General features: G+C 33.0%; 2 protein-coding genes across 4 annotated transcripts; one reads left to right on the top strand and one right to left on the bottom strand.

The window, feature by feature from the left end:
- Positions 1-933: 933 nt before the first annotated feature.
- On the bottom strand, positions 934-21,529 carry LOC100177360 (tubulin polyglutamylase TTLL5). 3 transcript variants are annotated; one of them, XM_018816090.1, is made up of 29 exons: positions 21,387-21,529; positions 20,984-21,099; positions 20,583-20,665; positions 20,098-20,204; positions 19,477-19,607; positions 18,085-18,167; positions 17,631-17,785; positions 17,216-17,317; positions 16,605-16,804; positions 15,992-16,073; positions 14,072-14,133; positions 13,630-13,694; positions 13,249-13,299; positions 12,305-12,537; positions 11,816-11,882; positions 11,138-11,273; positions 10,105-10,798; positions 9,821-9,944; positions 9,279-9,460; positions 8,560-8,754; positions 8,188-8,354; positions 7,331-7,552; positions 6,709-6,801; positions 6,238-6,390; positions 5,477-5,599; positions 4,844-4,992; positions 2,549-2,766; positions 2,118-2,236; positions 934-1,642 (listed from the first exon to the last, which is right to left on the bottom strand). In XM_018816090.1, exons 1-29 carry the CDS (start codon positions 21,488-21,490, stop codon positions 1,590-1,592), a joined length of 4,269 nt encoding a protein of 1,422 aa, XP_018671635.1. In that variant the 5' UTR covers positions 21,491-21,529; the 3' UTR covers positions 934-1,589. The 3 variants fall into 3 exon arrangements, with proteins under 3 accessions (XP_018671635.1, XP_026694796.1, XP_009861733.1); XM_026838995.1 differs by lacking the exon at positions 6,238-6,390; XM_009863431.2 differs by lacking the exon at positions 13,249-13,299.
- An 899-nt stretch (positions 21,530-22,428) lies between these two features.
- On the top strand, positions 22,429-25,605 carry LOC100183907 (transmembrane emp24 domain-containing protein 10-like). The gene is made up of 5 exons (XM_002128786.5): positions 22,429-22,637; positions 23,374-23,497; positions 23,862-23,929; positions 24,615-24,741; positions 24,960-25,605. Exons 1-5 carry the CDS (start codon positions 22,464-22,466, stop codon positions 25,079-25,081), a joined length of 615 nt encoding a protein of 204 aa, XP_002128822.1. The 5' UTR covers positions 22,429-22,463; the 3' UTR covers positions 25,082-25,605.
- The last annotated feature ends 129 nt before the right edge of the window (positions 25,606-25,734 follow it).

Here is a 25,734-nt window from a genome sequence, read left to right as displayed (position 1 = left end):
TTAAAAAAAATTAAAAAAATGTTGTTTTTTTTTCTGGCTGCGCCACTGTTCATGACAAACATAGTAGGCAAGATAGGCAGGCCCACCCTTAAGATTTCTTCTACACTACATTAAAAGTAAACATTAAAACGAAATGTGTTTCATAGGAATTTGCATCAAAGCATTCTTGCGTACCCTGCATTTTTAAAAGTTTGGCGCATATGGTCATTCGACAATCTTTATTTGTTTATTATTAAGAGACAATGAGCGATTGAAAACGTGCATCTGTAATTCTGAATGTTGAATAGTATGCTTATCTCTTGATATATAAGTTACTCTTTCGGTGTCGCTCTGGTTAACGCATTTTTTTTAGTTGGAGGACTAAATCTTATGTATACTAAGTTTTGGTTGAGGGATTAAAAAGTAAAATTTAAATTAGGCAGCGTCCGGAGACGAGAATGTCATCCCTAGCCTTGTTAGAATTTAGGTTTTAGTGAGCACCAGTCATTAAATAAAACTGGTAAGAAGCAGAACACGGTGGACATCATGTGTGTGCATTATATCCTAAGGACACCAGACTTAGTGTGCATTATATCCTAAGGACACCAGAAGAGGTAGCTGATTGGTTAGAGTTCTCACTTTAAAATTGTAGAAAACTGGATTAACTTAACTAATTTAATAGGCTCCTACTTTAGTTGTTGTGTGTGCAGAAGTTGCTGTAACCAAGTAGCCCCTTTTAGGTTGTCCAAACAAAGCCTAAACTGTCAGCCATTTATTAAATATAATAAACGCAATGTACAATCACCCACAAGTTATATATATGTGTGAAGCAGAATACCTGTGTTGTAACAACTGTCATTGCCTTATTATGCGCGGAGAAATAAGCTTCATTAATTAGGATTTGTTGTTGGTCAATTTCTGGTAATTTCATTAATTTTAAAATAACACAACATATTTTGTGATAAAATTTAATTACTGGAATGAAAAACAGTGTCTCACAGTAACGAGATTTGAAGATTCTAAACTTTGCTACAAACAGCTAGAAAGTATTTACAACTTTTTGCCAAATAAAGCAAGTGGGACAAGGAAAGTATAAAGCTACTCATAAGCATTGGGAGTGCTAGGGTTCGTAAAAAGTTTTCGGACGGTGCACATTTGACTCAAATGTGAAAATTACATCTATTAGTATTATAAAAGCTACTATTGTATTACAATAACAGTGTTAAACTAGATTTACTGTAACAGCATATTAATTTGGCTTTAAACACACAAACTTTATAAAGGAATTCAAGTGCTACAAACCGTTGCAGATATTTTTAAGAATTAGTTATTCAACGTTTGTTGTGTAAATTCAAGGGATATTAAAATCTAATAAACTGTGAAATCTAAATTTAGTTTAAAATATTTTTTTTCTAAGTTCAAAAAAGGTAATGAATATAGAAATATCCTAAATGCAGGATTGCCGATTATACGTTTAAATCATAATTTTGTAAAATGTTTGCTGACCAAATGAGATTGGTATACTTATACCGAATGCTAAAGTTGCATTGGACTCAGTTTTTAGAATAACAACTTCTAATTTAAATTTTAAAACAGAAATCTAGAATATATTATTTCCATGCTGGTTGTTTTGGTTCAATAATATGTCCAGATTCTTTATTTTCTACAAAATAACAAGTGTAAAGTTAAATAGAATTCGTTTTTTTGTCAGTATTTAAACTATTAAACAGCATCATAATGAAGGAAAAATGGGTGAAGTAGAAAGAATGTCTCAGTTTCAGAAGCAACAACTTGGGTTTTACATTATTCCAAATATTAACAATGATATGGCAATAAACTGTTCATATTAGTTGCTTAATTTGCTTACTAATATAACCTATTTGCTCCAACCAAGTGGTCCCTTTTGGGTTGTTCAATTTGTCAGCCTTTTAATAAAAACAAAGTTACAATTGTGGCAATTCATAAGTGGGAACGAGGTTTGTGAAACAGAACACCCATGTTATAATGACTGTTGTTGACACGCAAATATAAACAAGTTGTTGTTGACACGCAAATATAAACAAGTTGTTGTTGACACGCAAATATAAACAAGTTGTTGTTGACACGCAAATATAAACAAAACATTTATTCAAACAAACCTGTAGGAACAGCTTTCATTGGCCTTCTATCTCCATCATAAAGTTTGGTTGACCCAGTATTTGAATCGTACATTAAACTGTTGTAGTAGTTTCCAGAACCACCAACTCGATTCGGAATTCTGGAAATATTTCGGTAAATCATTTTATGACAAGCCTATATGTAGTAAATGGTTTAATTATACTTCTATTCATCAGGTTTATACAGTGATTATGGAGTTTCATTATTCACAGTCTTACAATTCCATGTACAGCATGGAACCTAAGATTTAGGGTACAGTTAACCCATTACCCTGACATCCACATTGCCACAACTGTGTCATATTTAAGAACGCATACACATTTGAGTACCAAACCTTTCCTTCGCCCCAATTAGAAAAGGGTTTTTGAGTCAGTGCAAACCTTTCTAAAAAAATAGAAAAAAGTAAACATACCTTGGGTTTGTGAGGGGTTTTCTCAATGAAATATTTCTATCCCCTAGTCTGGGTCGTTCTGGGGGCCTTGGGGCTGGTGGGGGTCGCATTAACCTTAGTGACTGGGGGTGGTTGGATAAAGGGGGTTTATCAGAGTTTGCATGTGTGTCAGGAAGCTTTCCCATTGGCTGATGATTCTGTATGACTGGATCAGTCTGGTGTGAGACTATGCTGTGAGCCTAAAAAGTAAAAAAAAGCGGTTTTTTTAAAATTACCAACATAACTCATTTTATAAATTTGAATCAATTTGAATGAAAGGCCGGTGATTTTATTTTAGTTGAAATGTGTATCTCTTATTCTTATAATACGCAATTTCTTGCACTTGTTATTTGTCTGTTCTGTATTTCTTAGCACTTAATCCGGACTTTAATATCATACATACACAGTTACGTACATAATGTTTTCTATTTTCTAAATTGGAAACAGTGCTATAACTGTAAAACCAAACTTAATTAAGTTAAGTATCATTATCCTATTTCCTTTTGTAGTGTAAACCTTTTATACTAAAATAATATAATTTCCTTATATTTTAAAACATATCCTCACTGGTTTGCTTTCTTTCTGTTGTTTCTTTTTCTTACTTGGTTGTGGACACTTCCATTGTTTGGAAGGTAACTCGCCACATTCAAACAAATCATTTATATCTCGCAATAAACTACGACTTTCCGATTGAACTTCATTTTCCATTCCTGGTAAAACTAACTTTTCATATTTCTAATATTAATTTTTTAGCCTAGTAAACATATTATTAAACAGAAAGTTCTAAGCTGTAAAATAGCTGTAAATATTACATTTTCATTCCTGGTTAAATCTAACTTTAATATTCACAATATTTTATAAAAAATCATTTCTTGTTTTTTTTAGCCTAGTAAACATTCTATTAAATAGAAATTTCTAAGCTGTAAGGTGGTTATAAATGTCTTGCCACTAGGGTACCTTCAGCCTAGAGCTCACTGAGGTAACTTTTTTTAGATCAGCTACAGCACATGTATTGGTGATATGATTTATATCCATTTATCATAATAGGTATTTCTGATCGTGTATTTACTATATCCTTTTTTTAGTCTATGTACTAGTGTATTTACATGTGTTTATTTTTAGTGAATGCCTGACGGTATATTTACTATTTTACTTAGTTTATATATTACTATAATTACTCTGTTTTTGCTGATTCCTGGTGTCCCATATCTGCTTTGCATTCTTTCTCATATCAACATTCCCTGAACCTTGAAACCTGCAACCTAGATCTCATGATTTGCTGCCTTTACGGTAATGAGTGGTAGTGAAGAGTCCACTTCCACTTTTTGCTAACCATCAATCCCCTTCTACTAACCCCCTATACCTCCTACCTACCAACCCCTAACACTTCCCACCAGCCTAATTTGTAACATACCAGAGGATTCTCCAATAGTGCCATGTTTTCTAATTCTATCTACAGTTCTGTATTACTACACAATTAAACACTCGTTTAAACATACACCTTACAACCAAATAAACTCTGGCAAGGTTCTGTTTTATACACCTCCTGCCAGCTTGTGAGTTACCAAGTATGTTACTTTGTAGGCGATTATTTTTTGTTTTTTTTCATGTGTGGCTGATAATTTGGACAACCCATTAATGACCACTGGGTTGGAGCAATTGCCGTTAAGTGTCTTGTCCAAGAACACATACGCCCACAATGGTAACAGCTTTCGGAGTCCTTTTTCCTCAAACCTGTTATCTATGTAACTATCCCCACAACCTTGAACTAAAGCTTTGATTAGAGTTGTTTTAATCATCTGCTGCCCTGCACTCATGGCTTCTTGCTCTCCTATACCCCATAACTGAAGTACCTGAGATTAAAGTGATATCTGATTGTCAGACTTCATAAAAACTTATACAAAATTAGCAAATTGCATACGAAGTCTAACTTTTGGGTGTGGTTATAGGCTTTTGTAAAATTTAAAAACATTTTCTTAATTGTAAAAAAGTTTTTAAAAGTTGGAACCACTGTTTTAGGGTACAGTTTAAAGTAGCAGCTAAAAATTTATTTTAAGCCCTATACAACAGTTTAGAACACCAATGGAACCAGTCGTATATCTCACAGCAATTAGTTCCATATTCCACAGATGTTTTATATATACCATAGTTATCACACCAGTAAAATTAGTTCTATATTTCAAAGTTGTTGAATGTAAACCATAGATTATTACACCAATTGAATCAGTTGCACAATGTAATGAAACAGGGCGTGCTTATCAAGTTGGCTCTGTTTACCTGGGCAACCATAGCTTGGTGTTTAGCACGGCTTTGTTGCAACAATTCTTTACTTTGTTGAGCGAGTATATGAGGGTGTTTGGTGAGTATGTTATTTCTATCTTGGCCATCGGATAAGTTGGCCGTGCTCATCGACTTAGTTGGATGAACTGAAAGAAAATTTTAGTTAAATACAAGAGTTTCAGATAATATATCGGCATAATCCCATTCTGTCCTGTCCACCGTGGGGGCACAGTGGTTGCCTAAGGCTTGTCGTTACCATTGTGGGTACATGTGTCTTTGGGCAAGACACTTAACAAAAATTGCTTCAACCCAGTGGTCCCTAATGGGTTTTATAAATTGTAAGCTATACAAAAAACAATTACTCGGATGTTTTGTTTTATACACTTCGTGTCCACCAACGAGTTACCATGTATGTTACTTTGTAGGGGATTTTTTATTTTTAAATATATGGCTGACAATGTAATGAACTTAGACAACCCACTGGGTTGGAGAAATTGCTGTTCAGTGTATTTAAAAAGGTCACAGACATCCACAATGGTAGCGACAAGCCTTGAACCGGTAACCTTTACTATAAGCTGGTCACTAACATAAAGTTACGTCGCAGGACCAATATTTGACATATCATCAAACCTGAATCATGATCCCACACACCAGGGTCAACCATGCTTTGTACTGATGGATCTACATGGGCAAGATCCGATAAACTTGATGCTCGTTGGTTGGTTTGTAGTTGACGGTGAAGACTATCGCTGCCTGTGGAGTTTTACAATATGGTTTATGTGCTTCACTATGTAAAGTACACGGTAAAAACTAGTTTTGAATTAGGATTCAGTGGTTAGGCACTTGCATTGTAATTGTAATCAACTACTATGTAAAGTAAGCAGTAAAATTAGCCTTTAGTCAGGGATAGGGGTCATGCATCGTAATCAAAGGATACGGAGTTCAATGCTTCATACTGGTACTGATGCGCATGAATGGGCAAGATACTAAGTTGATTTTGCCTAAAAGCCAGTGGTCACTAATTTGTTGTAGTACCCTGGGTTTCAGGGTAACAGACTAACTCAGGCCTGAGTCCTGAGATCCCATAGCAGGTCAGCTGTAGAACGTCACCAATGTAGAATATAAGAGAATGTATATCTGTTTAAAACACTGTGCCATTGTTATTGCTCAATATTTAAACATGGTACAGTGGCGTAGTATGGACAGGAAAAAAAGGAAAGGTGTAACTAATTTTTTTTACAAATTTGATTTTAAAACTCACAAAAAACTAGATACAATTTTTTTTCGAATGGGACAGTGGTTGAAACATTCTTGCTTGCACCATTAATGTATTGGCTTGTTTTCTAATGAAGAAACTATGACGATATAACAAACTGGGCAAAGTGACTCACTAAGTTGGTGAGGTCGCTTCATGTTAGCGAGAGACAATGTTGATAAATGCTGAGTAAGCGAAGTTAATTGAACCGATGACGCGGAATATTGGCGAGCAGCTTGTCGCTCCGACAATCTTTGCAAAGCATCAGCAATTGCTTCTTCATTTACAGCTGTGTTTGTTTTAATTAGGAAATTCAAGTAATATTGCAAAAAATGTATGAAAAAAGTGTATTTAATTAATTAAGGTTATATTGCAAAAATGCGTTTGTTTTAATTAATGTAATTAAAAAAATGACAGTAACATTGCAAAAAAATTATGAATTCTACGTTTTGCTATTATTGCCAATTCAAGTGTATACGAAAAAACAATTTCTACACAATTTTTTTACATAAAATTTTTCTAATAAAGGTATACATACACAGTGCATGCGGTTGTGAAATTAAAAGTAATTATTTTGCGATTTACCATTCACAGCACAAACACTCACCAGTCTGATAATGGATGCTGCTTCCAAGCAACCTACTTGCAGCAGACATTGGTCGGTTTGTAGTTGACGGGTTACTGAATAATGAACTTGTACCTAAGGTGGGAATACAGGGGTTATACATTAACTGAAGTATAATTTAAATATATATTTTGAATTATTCTATGTAGATGAGGTCCTGCAGTGTGACATGTCATGGGATCTGTTTTTTAAGTTAATTATGTTTTTTTTGTAAAACAAATGCTAAAAATATTTATTTTAAATGACAGGTCTCACATGTTACACACATAAAGCTGGTTTAAATAAAAAAAATCACTTTATAAATCAGCATTGGGCATGGAGCATCTAGGATATACCTTAGTGTTTGTCTTTGATATATGTATTAAACAACTTAAAATTCTAAAATAGTTAGCGAGTCTGCCTCTAACCCGGAGTTAATGAGTTCAAAGCTCAGTCCTAGCATTGTGGGCGTATGCGTGTCAAAAAAAATGTTACATACATAATACCTAGTAAGGTGACACGAGGTGAATGAAACAGAACACTTGTGTTATTATGACTGTCATTCCAGGCCAGGCGAGGATAAAGGAAGTTACATTCATTCGTATCACACAGTAAAGCTATTTACTTGAGGTGGAAGGTGAGAAGGTTTTAGCGCTTGCTGGTCTCCGTTGGATTGCTTTTGACGATGGAGGTGTGAGTTTTGAACTGTAGATGTAAGCTGCTTGTTGTATGGAACTCATACCATGGGGGGGTTGGTGGTAAGATGGGATGCGAGATAAAGATGACGAAGAAGAGGATTTGGTCAAACGAAAGGATGTTGGACTTGATGAGAGCTGTTGGTCGAAACCTAGAGGTTTTTTAGTTTTTATATCTTTAACTGTTAAGTTTACTGTTGTAAGTATTCGTTTTTTAAAATAGATCTTATTATATTTATTTGCATACAGATAATTTCAAGTTTTTTTCAGGTGGTTTTTGTCAGAGTAAATGAGCTGTACTGTATTTTAGCGTTTTGCTGTGTGAGTGACCCCCTGAAAAACGAAATGTTTGTACACAAACAAATACAGGAATAACTATTTAAAAAAATTATTTAATATCCTGTGTAAGGAATATTACAAGTGTAATATTCCTACATTGTTTATTGTAGAACTAATCTTACAAATTATATCTGTTTTTTTTCTAGGTTATGGTTTAATGTGTTGTTTCTTTGCAACAGTATAGGACAGTTTAAACACTGCATGTATGTATGAAAGAGAGTACCCTTGTAAATGAAACAGAACACCCATGTTATAATGACTGTCATTTTGGGTCACGCGAGGATAAAGTAAGTTACATTCATTCGTATAACAAACTAAAGATATTTACTTGATTGCACTGTACAGGCTTTAATTATTAATTACTTTGTTTGGTAACATTTTTGTACGTAAAAAGATAAAAACAATTAATTATTGGGTGTTGGTAAAAAACAATTTGATAAAATCTTACTTTCTTTGTGTTCTTCAGATTGTGAAGAATATGTCCTCACGGTGGCGTAAGGGAGGCGCTCCAAACTTGGAACCCTGGATCGTAGTTGTCGTGGTGTTGCCACTCCCATGGTTACTGGTTGTCGCGGCTCATTGAAGTCATGGCTTGAAGTCACAGCTTTCTCTCCTCTGCCAAGCATTTGTTAATTTAAAAAACTGGAATTCTTTTTTCTTTTATGTAAAAAAAGTAGAAAAAACAATTCCTAAAATAAGAAAGAGGCATAAAGTAAGATTTCTGGTGTAAAAATGATCTCCAAAAAAAGAAGAATTTTGGTGTAAAAAAATCAAAAAACAACCAACGAAGTAAAACCATATAACAAAGATTCTCACACACCTCGAAGCAGCAGATTTTGGTTTGCTTGCTCCTAGAAACACAGAAGCTGATTTATTCTTGTGAGTGTAAGTTGTGAGAACTTCTTCTAATTCCATCTCTGTGGCGCTGCTTACAAACGAACGAAAGTCCAGGTTGGGAATATCGGGAGATTTTCCTGATTGGGGTTTTAATGATGAACCACCATTATTGTCAAGCCTGAAAATATTTGTTTTTTAAAGAGTGATTATTACTAGTTTATTTGTTAGTGCATTGTTATGCTACTGCAAACTTTGGAAACCCTTAGTTCAGTGGTATGGCACTTGTTTTGTAACCAAAGGATACCAGTATATACAGATACTGATAACCTTAGGCAAGATACTTAACAAAATTGCTCTAACCAGTGGTCACTAACGGGTTGTAGCACCCTTGGTGTTGTGGTAATGGGCTAACTTGGCCTAAATCTCAGGTCTCATCGCATGCCACGTTGTGGTACCTCACCCGCTTAGAATATCCTATTAAAAACCTTGAAACAAAATATGACTTAGGGTAAACGGAAGACCAAAAAATAGTTAAAGTCTTACCAGACATATTATAAAAACAGTAGAAATTGCATTTACCAAAAAGGATTAAGTTTTATGGCAATTGATTTTTTGTTAGTTTTATAAATACTGACTTTTTAAAAAGAAAGTATTCCTGTTAAGATTGGCACCCATACACCCTCCTTTGTAAAACCAACTTACCCCAGATGAAACTTATGCTCCATGGTGTCGGTTTCCTTGTTATAAATATGAACAAAGTCCCCGAGTTGCTTCGCTAAGATTCGTTTACGATCAGAGAGAGCAAGACGACGACTAGGAACGACAACTGAGAACGATTGTCGTAAATTTCCTGCTGCCCGCTTTAAGAATCGTAGAACTAACTCCTGTAAGGGTAAACAGGGTTAAAATAGAGGTAGGGACTTATACACTTATGGCTTGTGATTTTGTTCATATTTTTGTGAATTACCCAGGCACATATATCCGGCGCCAAAGTTTGTTCAGCGCTGTAGCAAAGTGGTTAACGCACTTGCCTTTAACCCAAGTTACGGGTTAACTTATCAGCCAATGAAAAAAATCCTCAAAAAATAATCACCAAACATGTAACATTTATGGTAACTCATAAGCTGGCACGAGGTATATGAAACAGACACCCGAATAATAACAGGTGTTGTTTTTCGGCCTCGCGAAGATAAACCAAGTCCCATTCATTCATTCATACAAGTAATTTTTAAATAATACAATACCATTTGTTCTTCTTGTTTAACAACAGTTTCCGAAGATTCTTGATTATTTCCCTCTGATTCAATCATCAGTCGATGTTGAACTCGAGATAAATAAGCTGAGAATGCTTGTCGTGCTTGGACTTTGCTATAAGGGACAATTGTATTTAATTTTTTTAAAGGTATATTCTATGTATATATATATTTATATCTATCTGATTTTTTGTTGAGGACCTGTGGTTTAGGCCAAATAAAACACCTTACACCAAGACTGCTGGTATGTTGCTCACTCCAATACCATATCTCACCTCAAATTTCCTCCTGATTTAAGAGATTGCAGGACACTCACACCTTTCCTGTTTCTTCCATTTATTATCGGCTTTTGGGCGACATTTGCGACTAATTTCTTCTTCGGCTGCGACTTTTTCGAGCTTACAGCGTTTGACTCATTTTCTGACGCTGAATCGGCCGAAGACGTTTCTTGGTCCCCTGATTTTGAATCCGTCATCGATTCCGTGGATTTTGAAGTCACTGAGTTTTGTTCCTGAGATTTTGAGGCAACTGCTGCATCATGAAGTTTCTTCAGTTTAAGCGTGGCACTGCTGGTTTCATTGGAACCACTAGACTTGTACATATACACTCTATGGGTGGGAGCTTGCCGGGACTTTTTGTCGCCACTTTCATCAACAGATTTAACATTGGACGACGATTTTAGACTTTTGTTCGATGAAGTCTCAGAAGTTTTACTTTTCTCTGCCTTGCTCTCATCTTTTTTATCCCCATCCAATTTATCAACTTCTTTCTGTCTGCTTTTCAAACGGGTTCCACTTTCCGGGGTCCCGGATCTGACTCGAGCCTTTGTGTCCGGAGTTGGGACCCGAGATCTCACTGATGTCTTTGTTTTGCTCCTCACTGGTTTTACATCCACATCTGAGTCCTCTTCTCCTGACGAGGATCGCTGACGCTCAAGACGACCTTGGGTCAGTGGTTTGTTATCGATTCCTGTAAATAAGCAGTCAGTAAAAAAATCAGTTTTTTCAGTTTTATTTTATTTTATGAAACATACCTACAACTAAAACACATGCAATTTTACACATAGGCTTATTTTATTGTTGAGTTAACAGAACAACATTGGTCTAAATTCCAGATCCCCTTGCATACCTTTCCGTAGGAATATATAAATAACTATTTATATGCTGTTGCTGCCAGGCATGCTATATAAATGTTCTAGAAATTTTGTTTTGTTTGTGATCCTAAATGATCTAGAGTTTTTTTCCCTTATAGATTATACAAAAAAAGTGTTACACTCTATATACAAAACTGAAAAAAACATTAACCTACCAACTGGTGTGTCTTTCTGTTTGACCTTCCTGTGTGTTTGAGTCGGTCGTTTCCTCTTATATGATTCCAAAGAGAGAAGTTTCCTCTCATATTGCATTATGCGATCCGTGATAAGATGGCGCCTGCTTTCCAACATCTGGTTGTAAACAAAAGGTTAAGTTTCAACTGCTACGAAATAATAATTGCGAAAGTTATTGTTACGAACGTTACTGTTGCGAAAGTTATTGTTACGAAAATAAGTCAAACTGCGATATATGGCGCACATTCCTTTAATACATACAAAAATCGCCTGTGTGTTGAGGTAATAGGCCAAATCTTGCCTAAATCCTAGGTCCTAAATAATTTAACCATATTGAATAGAAGCTTCAGTTTATGAGTGGGTAAAGTTTTATTTTGAATTAAATATTTTAAGTTTATGACTGATGCAACTAAGAATTAGTGTTGTATAAGTGTTGATTTGGCTTTAATGTTTATTGCATTGTCAGGACCCAATACATTATATCACATACTATTTATGTAGCGTTAATTTAAAACATCTTGTTAAGCACAAAAAAAAAAGTTAAAAAACTTAGAAAAAATCTTAAGTTGTTAACTAATTATAAATGGACACTGCCAATATTAAAACTGTAACTAAGACAATGTATAATGGTAATAAAGCAACAAAAATTATAATTATACCTGATTAGCTGTTACACTTCTCATACGAGCTACTGCAGAGGTATAAGCTCCAGTCTTTGCTTTCGCCCTAAAATTTTATTAAAATATTTTTATTACAACTTGTTTATTAGCATTACAAACTGTTTATTTTGCATTGAATACATGTATATAAAATCGAGTTTTTTATAACATTTTCAAGTGATATACATAGTAATACTGCATAAAAGTCACTAAATTATCCCAGTAATCATAGGATACTGGGTTTGAGTCCCAACACATTGTGCTTTCATGTCAAATTATAAAAATCTAAATAAATTAAAAGGCCAACAAGCGATTGTTTACTTTCATCAAGCCTGAGTATTATTGTTAAAGATCTTTATGTAGTCTAACCAGTTGGAACAAATTTTTAATAATAATTTTTAAAAGGGCCAAATATTTTGCTCTATTGCTCAAGTCTGATGAGTCCCTTCTATGTATTAAGGTTTTCATAATTATATAGCTTTAAATTACCGATCAGGAAACAACTTCTGTGCCAGCATAAGGTTCATGTTTGATTTATACTCCAAGAATGATCCGTACAACTCCCATGTCTCAGCTGTTGGAAATATACGAACAAAACTTCCTCTTCTTTGGTATTGTTCTTTCACCATCTTTAACACTCTCGCCTCTTCTATAGAAAGTCCTCCTTTAGCTCCAGGAGCTCCATCTTTGGTCCCAGCGGAAGCGGGCCTTTTGTTTTGAACCTGTGTGAGTGAGTTTGTAAGATTTATTTAACCTTGAAATGTGCATAAATTATAATATATAAGGTAAATAATCTTTTAACGTGTCCTGGTATAAAAAAAACATAGTATATTTCGGACGTTTTGTAATATATAAGGTAAAATCTGGTAAAAAAACGAAATGTCAAAAATACACCGTACACCGACAAAACTTCGAAACTACATCACGTTTTTTGTACTAGATGAGGTGTCACAATTATACTTAAAATGATAATTCTCACTAGCAATTTTAAATAATTTGTAAAACCACAGGCTAAATCTACAAAGTGAAGGACAACCACACGTCCACACATGCATACACCAACTACAAGGTTACTAAGTAATATTATTGCACAAACAACACCAAGAAAATAAATACAGCCATAAGTGTGGTATTTTTTTATTTTTTTTTTACAAAATCTGGGTTGACATTAAAATGGGGAACCTCATTGATTAATGTACAAATGCATATACTTTGGCTCTTAAAACATATGGTGTATTCCTGTTTCAGAATTTGGGGTGATATGTCACCCCATGCACTTCTATCGTTACGCTGAAATACACAACATATACGGTTGTTTATTATTTTCGTGATGAGGTTTCACTCAACCCCTATAGTACACCATTTCAGATGTTAATATTGAATACAAAACTTTAACACTCATCGTACAATGTTAGTGTTGCACACACTCTTACCCCTGGAATTACAGTGTTTCCAGATATTGTTTTCGAAGCAGAATACGGTCGCTTTTAAACAAAAATAAAACTATAAAGAAATCAGTACAAAAATACATCAAATCCTCTAACAGCAAAACATTTATCTATTACACTGACTATTAAATAGGACATTTTAAGTTGTTCCAGTAGGTAAAAGGTCTTTTAAGGCCCATTACAAATTTAACAAAGTAGTAATATATAAACTAGATCACACAAATTTTACACCCAGCTTAGGAGCTCTTACACTTTATAAACAATGTCAGTACAAGAACTTTGAACAAATCCAAATATGGTATGTATTACTTTACAAAAAAAAATTAAAACTTTTTTGCTATAATTCTAATAAAAAAAAATACAAACTTTAACTCGGAGAAATTCTTGTTTCTTTGCTTTGCTTCTCGTCATTGGATCAACACATAGAAATCCTAAAAGTAAAAAAAATATTTAAATCATTTTGTTACCCTGGTTACTTTAGCCCAGTAACCTTTAAATAATTAAACACAACTTATTTATCCTCGCATGGCCGGCATTATTATAACACAGGTGTTTTGTTCCACCGACCTCGTGCACGCTTACGAGTTTCCATGAATCTAACTTTGTAGGTAATTAATTTTTTTTAAAGGGGGGTATGTGTTTTTATGTATGGCTGACAATTTGGACAACATTGGTGGCCACTGGGTTGGAGAAACTGGCAATTATTTTCTTTCCCAAGAACACATACGTCCACAATGGTAGCAGCAACCACCCACAGGTTACTGCGTTGACTAACTCGCAAATTATTCAAATGTAAACATAAAATCACCTGCCAGGCTGAAGAAGTCAGCCACCATACTGGACTTGATTTTCAAATCCAAAGGCGCATCACTGTAAAATAGAAGGTTGAATATTGATATCAATTTAAAGTCCTTTCAAGTTAGTATTTTTTTTGCTTTAGTATTAGCATTCAATTTTACCAAAAATTTACTGAGCTATTTTTGGAACAAATTAAAACAAATATTGCCCAATTGTGCTTAGTTTTCATGTAATATTTAAACAAATTTAATTTCAAATATGGAACATACGCTTATTTTGCTATAATGCTATGTAATATATTTGTTATTTTAAACATATTTGTCAATAAGTCATTAAAATTAAAAGTCACATTATTGACATTTTTTACATTTTAACATTTTTTAAAACTCAGAAACACAAATCACATGAAGTGTCATTCCAAATAATGGTAATATGATGTGATAAAGTAGATTGTGACATCACAGACAATTCAATAGAACAGAATAATGGTATTAACTCTATCTAGCGTTAGCGATACAATAGTGAAAAGGCTTTGTTAGGGTGTATTAATGTAAAGAATTGTATGCTATGTAAGTGTTAGGCACACATAGCCCCATTTACACTGTCAGCATGGTGATAAGTTGTATAAATACTCAGTTTTGTACCATATGTATAAAGAGTACACCCATTTAAATACTTAGGACCAATATAATTTTAATAATTTTGCCCCAAATTTTTACAACAAATGTTTTTTTAAATCCATTTAAATGAAAAATTTAAAGGTTGTTAAATATGTTTTGGGTTTAATTCCTGATCATAGAAAACTAGCCGTTGTATATTAAGTGTTTTTGTAAAAGCTAATAATATTTATGTATACATGAAAATAATTAAACATAAATGGCTGGTTTGTCTGCTAGGTGTAGTGACCACATTATTTTTAAATATGTTTTTAACTGTAAGCGTGTTTTAAGAACTGTTGTTTTGTCGCTATATCCTGTTCTAAATATTTCTAAATCTTAGCTACCACAATTACACAGACAAATAAAGTTATTATTGTTTATATTAATATCAAGAAGTTTGGTACATGAAAACTTCGAGCCTTTATTTAATTTCAAAATATAATATTAGTTTAACTAAAAGCAGTTTGACCAGTAGTTATATTGTTAGCAGGTCAGGAATTTATTGAATGGTAAAGTAGATCAGGTGACTTTAAAACTACAAAGACACAAAACTCAATTAAATAGTTTGAAGAACGCATTGTCCCGAAATTTTCTTTCATCAAAGTGTTGCCCATTATTAAATGCTAACTGTTTTAAGCTCATTTCTTTACCGCACTGAGAAACAATGAAACAAAAGCAAAAGTTTTCAAGTGGGGAATTACAAAGGCTTAATTGGTTGCTTTAAACTTGACAAGACTTAAAGTAATTGATTTTTAGAACAAAGAAATGACATTGTAAGTATAACAGATTAACTCTACAAGACCAAAGCAGGTTTTATTGGTTTGTTTTATCTATAGGTCCAGTAAAACCACTCAAGGCCTGTCTTAAACCAAAATGCTATTAACATTGATAAGTGGTAATTTTCTATACTTCTGTGTTGTGGCACAATATTACAGAAAAAACATTACAATTCTTTTTAAAGCAGCCGCAAAATTTATGATTTACATATTTTTTTAAAGCAGCCTAAAAATTAAAATTCGATTGTAAAATCAAAAAAGGGGGGTTTTATTCAGTTGACACAAGCCTCAATTAAAAATATTCCTTTTTTAAATTAAATTTACATAGCAACAGTTAACAAATTTATACTGTACAACTTTGTTCAAAGCACCCATAAAATTTTATAAAATTTATGATTAAGATGTAAAACTAAGAAATTCCCGTGTTTAATCTTTGAACACTAACCTTAATTAAAAAAGCTAATTTTTAAATTTAATTTACAAAGCAACAGTTACCATGCCAGTGAAGGTGAAAGATTGCCTTCCAAAATCCATGGTTTAAGATTCTCATCAATCAAAATGTCAAAGCCATATAACTCTATTGGAAGAACAAATAAAGAAATAAGACAACCTTAACATTGAATGTGGAAACTAATAAAATATTGAAGTAGCTCAACTGGTGGACATTGTTATATGTGGGGGTTGGGATATTTACTCAAAGCCATAAACTTAAATAAAGTAAATTTCAATATTATTTACCCTAACCCATGATTTTAAAAAAGGCCTCAGGGTTATAAGTGCAACACAATTTGTTTTAATTTTTTTGACATTTAGAGTTAAATATTTTAACATACTTATGCGGAAGCACTTGGGAAAAAATCTCGGCCATGAAAGATTTAGAAAAACAATATGAAAATAATCTTTACAGAAATTACACGAAATTGCTTTTACAGTAATATCTAAGGAGCAATATAGCAAAAAAAAACATTTCTGAGGCAAAATAGAGTAATGGGCTAACTTTTAAATTCCAGGTTCAATAGCATGATACAATGTAGGACCTCACCTTCATAGAAAAGAGGCAAACTTAATGGGAAGTAATTTTTTCACCATAAATATTATGAAACCTCACCTATACAATTCTCCCGATGTGGTACAAACATCCGACATGCGGTGGCGATAGGGAGCTCAGCAGCGAGAATTGATTTGATAATAACTGCTTCAATCCTCATCATGAGTAGTGAGGTGTCGATACCTTCCTGTTTCAAGTATCGTAACATCGCACTCATGCTCCATTTGTTCCCATAATCCTCCACTTCTGGGTCCTCGCATCTGTGAAGAAGACGTTAAGATCACCTTTTTTTTATTGATAGATTTTATCTTGTTCTGTGTACAACATTTTTAGGATTTTATTTAGAAAAAAAGAAGGTCTTTTGTGTTGAAAATTTTTTTGAAAAAGTTGTTAATGCTATTAATGTTAAGGCTATTGGTCCACTATAGGTTTCAGCACTGTTCTATTCTATGTGGATGAGGTTTTTTTCAGAGGACTTTCGCCCATAACCTCAGCACACTGACTACTTTTAAGTACGAATGAATGAAAGTAACTTATTTATCCTCATGCGATAGGGCAATGGTTGGATTATTTTTTTACTTTTTTTTGTATAAAAATAAACAAAAAAAATCGTTTTTCTCCGAATTTAATATAGAAAATTTGAACTTTATTTAATAAGTAACAAACCATACCTGACATAATCATGACTCTTTTTATTGATGGAATAATTGGTGAGATGCATCATCTGGTTCTTCAAATGTCGATTCGTCTTTTCATATTTAACTGTGGCAAACCTAAACATAGGAAGAACTTAATAAACAGATACATATGAGCTTGTAATATTCTATACTGTAGCAATAAAAACCTACATTTTTGCAAAACCAGCAAATCAATAGTAAAGCATTGACTACCCAAATACAATTGACTAACTAAATAGCATTCAATGTTTTTAAACTCTTTGTAGGCAAATCAAATGGCAACTCATTTTTTCATCAATCAACTATTTTTTCTATTCCACTTGGATGAAGCTCTATGGCCTATGGTATGGTATGACAAGGCTTCTGATTAAAACCAGAGTTGTCTCATTTCCCCAAACAACTTATTTACCTGGTCAGTCCTTCTTCAAACATATAGATGAGCAATGGGTCATAGGAGGTGATGGCAACGTAAACACGAACATCAAATTTAAACCCGTCAATCAAGAGAGGATTGCTTACGTATTTACACACCATGATGTTGTCTTCTAGCGGAACTTGGTTTGGCTAAAACATTATTGTTCTAAAGTTAAAAAAACGCTGACTTGAAGTTTGGCAATTATTTTTTATAGACAGGTTGTTTAGAGATATGGATAAGAAAAAGTTATTTTTCAACACTTCATTCTTTATTGTTTATATATAAATGATGGTTTTTTCATCACGTATAAAATAAAATATAGAAACCCTATAACTATATTCCACAAAAAAAATTTCTAACATTCACTTTATAATCTATATTTTAGAAAAAATTCCTATATTTAAAAAAATGTTTAGTGAAAAATGTTGAGCAAAAGTAACAAACTGACATTATTAATGAGATAAATTCCCCTTCCTCTTGATGAAGCAATTGGTTTAACAATCCAAGATCCTTTCTCTTTCATATAAGTGGCTGAAAGTATATGATGGTAATGGTGGGGTTGAAATAATAAGTGTTATATGGCTATGCCACTAATGGTACACCAGTCATTATACCAGAATGTACCACACAGAAAATCTCATTTTTAAAGTCTTTTTTGTGCAACTGTTTCAATGAGGTCAACTAAGAACTATACACAAGTGCAAATTACATTTTATGCCCCACAATTAAAGATTTTATGAAATTTAGTTTTACTAGAGACACAAACAGTCATGAAATGTGTCTACACATAAAACCTGCATAAAAATTAACAATATTATTTCACATAGGTGTCAAGCGATTTCTAAGAAAAATATCAGTAAAAAAATATTCTGTTTACAACTAAACAATTAACACAAAAACTATAATAGAAACGCTTGTTGAAGGTCGTGTACAAAACAAACACAACAATGAGCGGGTTAAAGATCATTGTGTTCTCATTGTGAGGTGAAAACAGATTATTGTTCTGTCACAGATTGAATGTAACCATAAAAGATTGTAGTAGCCTACCCATTACAATGTGGATAAAGACTTGGGATGTAAAGAATAATTCATTATCATATAGTCATTTACTTTGATAACATGTAATGTGAGAGGACTTTACAGGCTCGGCTGTGTATATCTCCTACACTGGAGTGTCTGCATTTAGCATTTGGCCTAGTTTAACATATAAGAAAATCAAATATAACGAATACATATAATTTTTTAGCAGCTCATTTGGTATAAAACATTGTGTATTTCAACATTTCACATTCCCTAATAAAGTCTTGCAGGATGGTAGACGAAGCGTCAAAAATACACAATGTTTTATACCAGATAAGCCGCTAAAAATTTATTTACATTATGCCTGATGGCAGAAGTAACAGAATATAACCAATAAAGTTGGCAATGTATCTGCTTTGTTTGCATATTATTTAAATAATTGGATAACATACTAAAATATATAACAGAGTAGATGTTTCTGTGTTAAAACACAATATGATAAATCTATGTCTTTTGGGGAAAAAAGTGGGCTTAAACACCAGAACACAACACACATAATACCAACTATTCAATCACCTTATATAATAATTAGTGGTAGGGTGGGACCAGGACACCTTTACAACATAATATCAAAATATCCTGATCCTGTTTTAAACAATTAACAACGGCCTATAGAAGTCGTTGGGATACTGTTTTTTATTTCTTTAAATTTTCTTTGTTTACTACCAAATGGGACAGGAAAATAGAATAAAAAGGTGACCCATCTTCCCCACCCTACTTTACAATAAAAATACTAAGTATAAATAATAAAAATACTCACAGCAAAACTCCTGGTATTCTGAAGGCATCAAATAACTTTGTGGAATAAAATCAAAATGTTTGAATCCTTTTGTATGAGCCATACGCTCAATATTCTTGTACAACCGATCTTTGCGTGTTATCTCATATGATCTGAAATAATTTAGTATTAATTTAACAGAATTAAATTGATCAACACAGTAAACACCACTGTATGGTAATGAACCAAAAACTGAGTGTTATGGCATATGACAATTTTTGTGCATTTTTTTAATCACAGATACACCAAATATAGATGAAACAATATATTAATGTGAAGCAGAGTATTTTGCAATGGCAATGGGCCATGGGCATAGGCAGAGAACTTTAAAAAAAGATTATTGTAAAACATTTGGCCCATTATACTAAAAGCTGTGACTTTTTATTTCCGTTTTTTTTGTTTAACCGCTCTTTCTACTGGCCGTTTTACTCTGTATGGTTTAATTTTTTATTTACGTTCGCAACATAAAGTTGCAGTTAACTAAAACACATTTTTGTGCAAAATAAATATAATTTGGGTTCTAAATGAACCAATGCTGTACAATACAAATATATAGTTGTTAAAAACTTTATACTTCTAACTGCAGTTTAATAACATTCTAACCTTGGAAAATGGTTAACTTTTTGAAAATCTTGTAAACTTCTCAGTGAGAATGGTTTAAGATGTGCACCTGTCCACATTAAGTTGAAATCAGCACTGTTTGGGTGAACCTGCAATTTAAGTCGGATTCAAATGAATGAATGTAACTTGCTTTATCCTGGCATGGCCGGATAAAAACAGTTGTTACAACACAGCGTTTTGTTTCATATACCTCATGCCAGCTTACAAGTTACCAACAATTATTTTTATGTATGGCTGACAATTTGGGACAACCCATTAGTGGTGGTTGGGTTGGAGCAATTGTTTTGTCTTGCCCAAAGACACATATGCCTAGAATAGTAGCAGCGCTAGCCTTAAACTCATAACCTCTTAGTTAGAGGCGTGCGCACTAACCAACTGTGCTATGCCGCCACATAAATAGGCATTGCCATGACTTAAATATTAAACCTTAAGAAACTACGATTTCATAAATGAATAATTATGGTTACCTCATGAAATCCATATGCTGATAAAACAGATCGCACAAGTTTGCTCTCAGTTTTCACCATCTTGTACGCCAGGTGGTATTTCTCTGCATGAAATAACTTGGTAACACAAAGGTGTTTTAGTTTTAAGGGTCAAAGCAAGACAGATATTGAAAAATCCTACATTATGTAATTTGTTGTTTAAACAGACCCAGACTAATGGCTACATATACAAGCCTCAACCACTTTGAAATCAGAGAAGGCAGAGGTAGTTAGTTGCACAATTCTGTGAACCAAATCTCACTCAGTGGTTCTAATGTGAACTAATAAATGCAGTGCAAATTTAACCTCAGGGTTGCCTGCTTACTGTTTAAGGCAGCATTGATACCTGTGACTACACTTTTATGAACAAACAGCATTATTACCTCCAATGCTTTTAAGCTTCTTGTCCCTATTAATCAGCGACTCTGGTCGAAACATAATCAACGGACATCTCTTTGACCCACTGCTTGTTGTTGTCCATAGCAATGATGAATTTTCCCTGAAATAATAGGAAATGTAAATACAAGAAAAATAAACAAGACCCCTGAATGATCAGCACATGTATTCAGTACATGTAACATGCAACATGGCGCCAAACCAGGGTGGGCAGGAATGGAAGGGTGGGCAAGCTTACCCTGGACTTTTTCGCATACAATAAACATTGGAACCAAAAAATTAGATTTGTTTTTATAGAAAGCGTGTCTAACCACCTCTGCCTTCCATGTGTCTTATAAAGTTCTGCACCTATCTGCAGGTTAAATAAATTATAATGGTTTTAAATCTCACGTTATTTTTTGATTATCCTCATTTTCTTCTTCTTCATCCTCCTCGGATGTGGATGGAGTGATCGACCCCGAATAATCCGATGTCACTTCAGATGTACCAGGCATATTTACTGACTTAAAAAAACAAATCAACTACTATCCACTGTGGTATAAAGTTATAAACAAGACTTTGAAACACTTTTAATCTTCATGAAATGAATCTATAAATACGTGTCTGACTGCTACAAAGATACACTTTTCCTCAGCACTGCTCTATAGTGTGGGTATGTTCGATACGGGTACACAATAACAGATGTGGTGTCTTGGTTAATGTTCAATTTGATTATTGTTTGAACTTGCCGGACTGGAAGCTGCTGTAGCAACGGTAGTGTTGCCATCTTAAACAAAACTATAACTCATCGTTTTGTGTTGTCCATCCGAGTGACATTGTGGGTAATTTAAATTTGAAAAAACGTATCAATATTGTCGTAATATCAAAGATTTTAAGAACTTGACAAAATTGATACCATTCTACATTAAAAACTGCTTTTAAAGTTCTAGAAAAGGCGCAAAGTCTATATTCCATTATTTTTGCGCTTTTTTCAAGTTTAAGCTTTTATTAGATTATTTCTGCATATTTTATTGGCATTTATCTAATATAAATACTATAACTAACACTATTTGCATGTCAAAACCACCTTAGCTTATACAGTTTAGATTGGAATCGTCAGACGTCACGTTTTAACTACAACGGAAACACTGCGATAAATTAAACGTGCATCACTGCAGATACTAAAATCTGATTGGCTGTTGAAATCTTATGCGCCACGTTACTATGAAATTTTCTGGTCAGTTTGCTAAATGTCAGTTAACGTTTTGTACTATTTAGACGTTGACATAGTTGTAAAAACTGTTTAAGTATTTAAATTATCAAATATATGTAACTTTTTATCTTTTTTGTGATAAATCGTTTTTTTCCAGGTTGTAAAATTTGAATTAAACGTAAATAAACTTATTTTTATATGTTCATGTATTTAATACTTGTGTATACTTCTAATACGATTTATTTTTTATAATTTAGCAGTACCCAATAGTCACTATGAATTTGTACATACTGTTTGGCACCTTGCTTCTCATAAAGGGGGCTTATTCAATTTATTTTGAATTGCCAATGGACACCGAGAAATGTTTACGAGAAGAAATACACAAAGATGTTTTGGTCACTGGTGATTATGACGTCAGCACTCAACCATCGGTTAAAGTTAGTTTGAAGGTAAATATGTTGCATCTTATTTATCCTAGAACTTCGAAGTAGCACATTTATGTGGTTCATTAAATGTCTTAAATTTACAAACTTAAGTTATTTTACAAAAAGTTATTTAAATAAGAGACTGAGGATCCATTTAGGCGAAATATATCCCTTATATTATACAGTTGGTTGGACTTAATTTTTGTCTGTTACATATTTTATAGCCCTGGATCCTGACAAAATTAAACCTATTCACTTTCCTCACAGAAAGCTTTACTATAGGTCTATTAATGTATAAAAATGTACGAAACCAAACCCAAAATAATGTTTCGCTAACTAATGTAAAAACACCAAGCCCGTATTCGATTGTACAATATTGGATGAAAAAACAAAAAAAATTGTGCAAATAAAAGATAACACAACGCATCTTTTTTAAATTCCCTTTATTTATATTTTCGTTTGTTGCGATAAACTCGTTGGCACGTAATGAATCACAGCGTCCGCCGATTATCCAGTGGCTAATGTTTCTGATTTAATTTGTAAAAATTGAATGCATTTCTGTGTGGTTTTCCATTTGATAACGACATAGCATTAAAGTGTACTTGTTAGGCCTAACTTTGCCTGAGTGTTTGATGAACATAAACTTTTATGACTCCAGCCTATCACTACGAACATGCGTGAAAAACAATCATTTCATTTTTTTCAAATATAAATCAAAAAGAACAAACAATAATCATTAATCACTTCTTATATTTCACAGGTAACAGATACAAACGGTCACATATTGTACCAGAAAGATGAAGCAACTCAGGGTAAATTTGCATTCACCACAGATGATTATGACATGTTCCAAATTTGCTTCACCAGCAAAGCTGATTTCAAAGGTTAATTAACACAGATTTATTTTAGTTTTGTGTGTGATGACTTTGGGTTTATCTTATTTTTCAGTGTATTATCTCATTGTTTAAAACTTTTATTGCTAAGTTGCTGAGGCTACTAAACAGGCAATAATGACATAAAAAGCAAGTACATTTTGTGACGTACTTAATGAAAGCTAAAGGGGGAGTCATGTGCAAATTTGTAAATAAAGTTTATGTTACCCTATTTAGTAATTTTGGATTTTCTACCGCCAAGTAGGTTGTACTTAGTAGAAGTTTGTTTGTGCCACAAGCACTTTACTATAAGTATTTTGATATAATATTGTGTTGTCGTATGAATAATTATATAACCAACAATTATTTCCTGCAGGTAAAATGCCACCACAAGAAGTTAAATTGCTGCTAAAACGTGGAGTTGAAGCAAAGAATTATGATGAGGTAAGACAAGGAACAGATGCATCTGATTAGGAAGGAAGTAATACTTAACTCCTAATCCACAAGCAAGATATTATCTAATCTTGTGGAAAGGCTAAAGTTTTTTTCTATGAAAAAAAATAATATTATAAGATAATTAAGTATTTAACAATAGTAGACAATTATAGATAGAGTTATAAGAAAAGTTTTATTGAAGTCAATTTTCCTATGAATATTATTAAATGTTTTTGAATCCTGGTTCTGTTTTCTTGCAGTGGCCACAAATACATTTTATCATTTTGTTAAAAAACTCTTTACTGTAAATTTAGATTTTATCATTTTTGCAGTTTCTTTTGTAAAATATCTATTAAGTTGTTAATTGAATAATTTGGTTAGATGAAGTCATGCTTACAGTCTAATACGTTCATTATTATAATCATGTTTTTCTTTAAGGGTATCTTACCATAACCTAGATACTGTTAGTGTTTAGTTATTTGAACCTGAGGTGTAAAATTTAGTGTGTAAAAAGTGTAAAATTTAAGCACCAATTAAATAATTGAATAAATGTTTCTTGCTTTATTCTTGCATGGCTGAAAAAACAACAGTCTTTATAACACTGGTATTCATGTACCGCTTACGAGTTTATCATGTATGTTATTTTGTGTGGGATTATTTGTTTGCATTTTACATTTTGATGTACAACTTATAGCTTGCTAAAACTGAGAAACTGAAGCCACTTGAAGTTGAATTACGAAGGTTGGAAGATTTATCGGAATCAATCGTGCAAGCGTTCGCTTACATGAAGAAACGTGAAGAAGAGATGAGAAATACAAATGGTAACTTTAACTTATACTTGTCATACTTTCAAATAAATATCAGGAATGTAAATTTATTTCTATAAATTTTACAAAAATGTTTTTTTTTATTCACTGGGAAACTATGGGTGTTCTCATTATTAGTTGGTGTGTGAGTTCACTGAGTTGGCATAGTTTAATAAATTCATAATGCCAGCCTCGTTGAAAAATTTACATTAAGCTACATTTCTCACCTACAGAATCAACGAACTCCCGAGTTCTTTACTTCAGCATGTTTTCAATGCTTTGCTTGATTGGATTGGCCACTTGGCAAGTCCTTTACCTCAGAAAGTTCTTCAAGTCAAAGAAGCTCATTGAATAAATCAATTTCTTCCAATTTTAACCGTTATTGTGCACGGGAATCTGGTGTTGCACGTACACCAAAGCTTTAACGGTGGTTAGGTATACGATTAATGCATTTTCGCTGGAAAAATATTTATTTTGCAGCACTGTAAACAACACTGCTCCTACAGTTTTTTTTAAATTGCAAAAATACCACTTTTTAAATTGCAAAAAAACACCACCTTTTAAATTGCAAAAAAACACTAAAATTTTTTGAAAATATCTCAAAATAGTTCTGCCGTACAAAGCAAATACCGGAATTTTCATTTATTTTTTTCCTGTATATTTATGTTGTTTAATTTTGGCAAACGGGAATTTAGTTGTGCAGTAATTTTGTTCACTGAACTTTAAATATTTTTGTAGATTTGTGTTTTACGTGGTATAGGAAATAATAACAAGAAAAAAGAACAATTTGTTTAAAGGTTTTTACCAATCATACTTTTCACGTTGAAAGTGTTATGAAATTTTAAACTTTTTCTTTGTTGGTGTTGCAGAGAAAAGTAATCTTTTATGTTGTCTTTGGCCAGATAATATTTTAGGGGTGCAGATTGGATATTCAGATATATTTTTTATTCTAGGTAGGCCTATTTAGTTATTTGAGGAGTTTTATATGTATTTTTTGTCTTACCAGTG

This window comes from Ciona intestinalis, unplaced genomic scaffold (genome assembly GCF_000224145.3).
Source record: "Ciona intestinalis unplaced genomic scaffold, KH HT000137.2, whole genome shotgun sequence".
NCBI lineage: Eukaryota > Metazoa > Chordata > Ascidiacea > Phlebobranchia > Cionidae > Ciona > Ciona intestinalis.
This window is presented reverse-complemented; position numbering and strand designations above follow the sequence as displayed.

Excerpts from the sequence above, each read along its gene's own strand:
- LOC100183907 (XM_002128786.5), top strand. The coding sequence starts at position 22,464 with ATGAATTTGTACATACTGTTTGGCACCTTGCTTCTCATAAAGGGGGCT. Across the intron at positions 22,638-23,373 it reads CGGTTAAAGTTAGTTTGAAG|GTAACAGATACAAACGGTCA; the intron begins GTAAATATGTTG and ends TATATTTCACAG. Across the intron at positions 23,498-23,861 it reads CAGCAAAGCTGATTTCAAAG|GTAAAATGCCACCACAAGAA; the intron begins GTTAATTAACAC and ends TATTTCCTGCAG.
- LOC100177360 (XM_018816090.1), bottom strand. The coding sequence starts at position 21,490 with ATGCCTGGTACATCTGAAGTGACATCGGATTATTCGGGGTCGATCACT. Across the intron at positions 13,695-14,071 it reads TGACTTCTTCAGCCTGGCAG|GATTTCTATGTGTTGATCCA; the intron begins GTGATTTTATGT and ends TTTTACTTTTAG. Across the intron at positions 6,391-6,708 it reads CAGCATCCATTATCAGACTG|CTGTAAATGAAGAAGCAATT; the intron begins GTGAGTGTTTGT and ends AAACAAACACAG.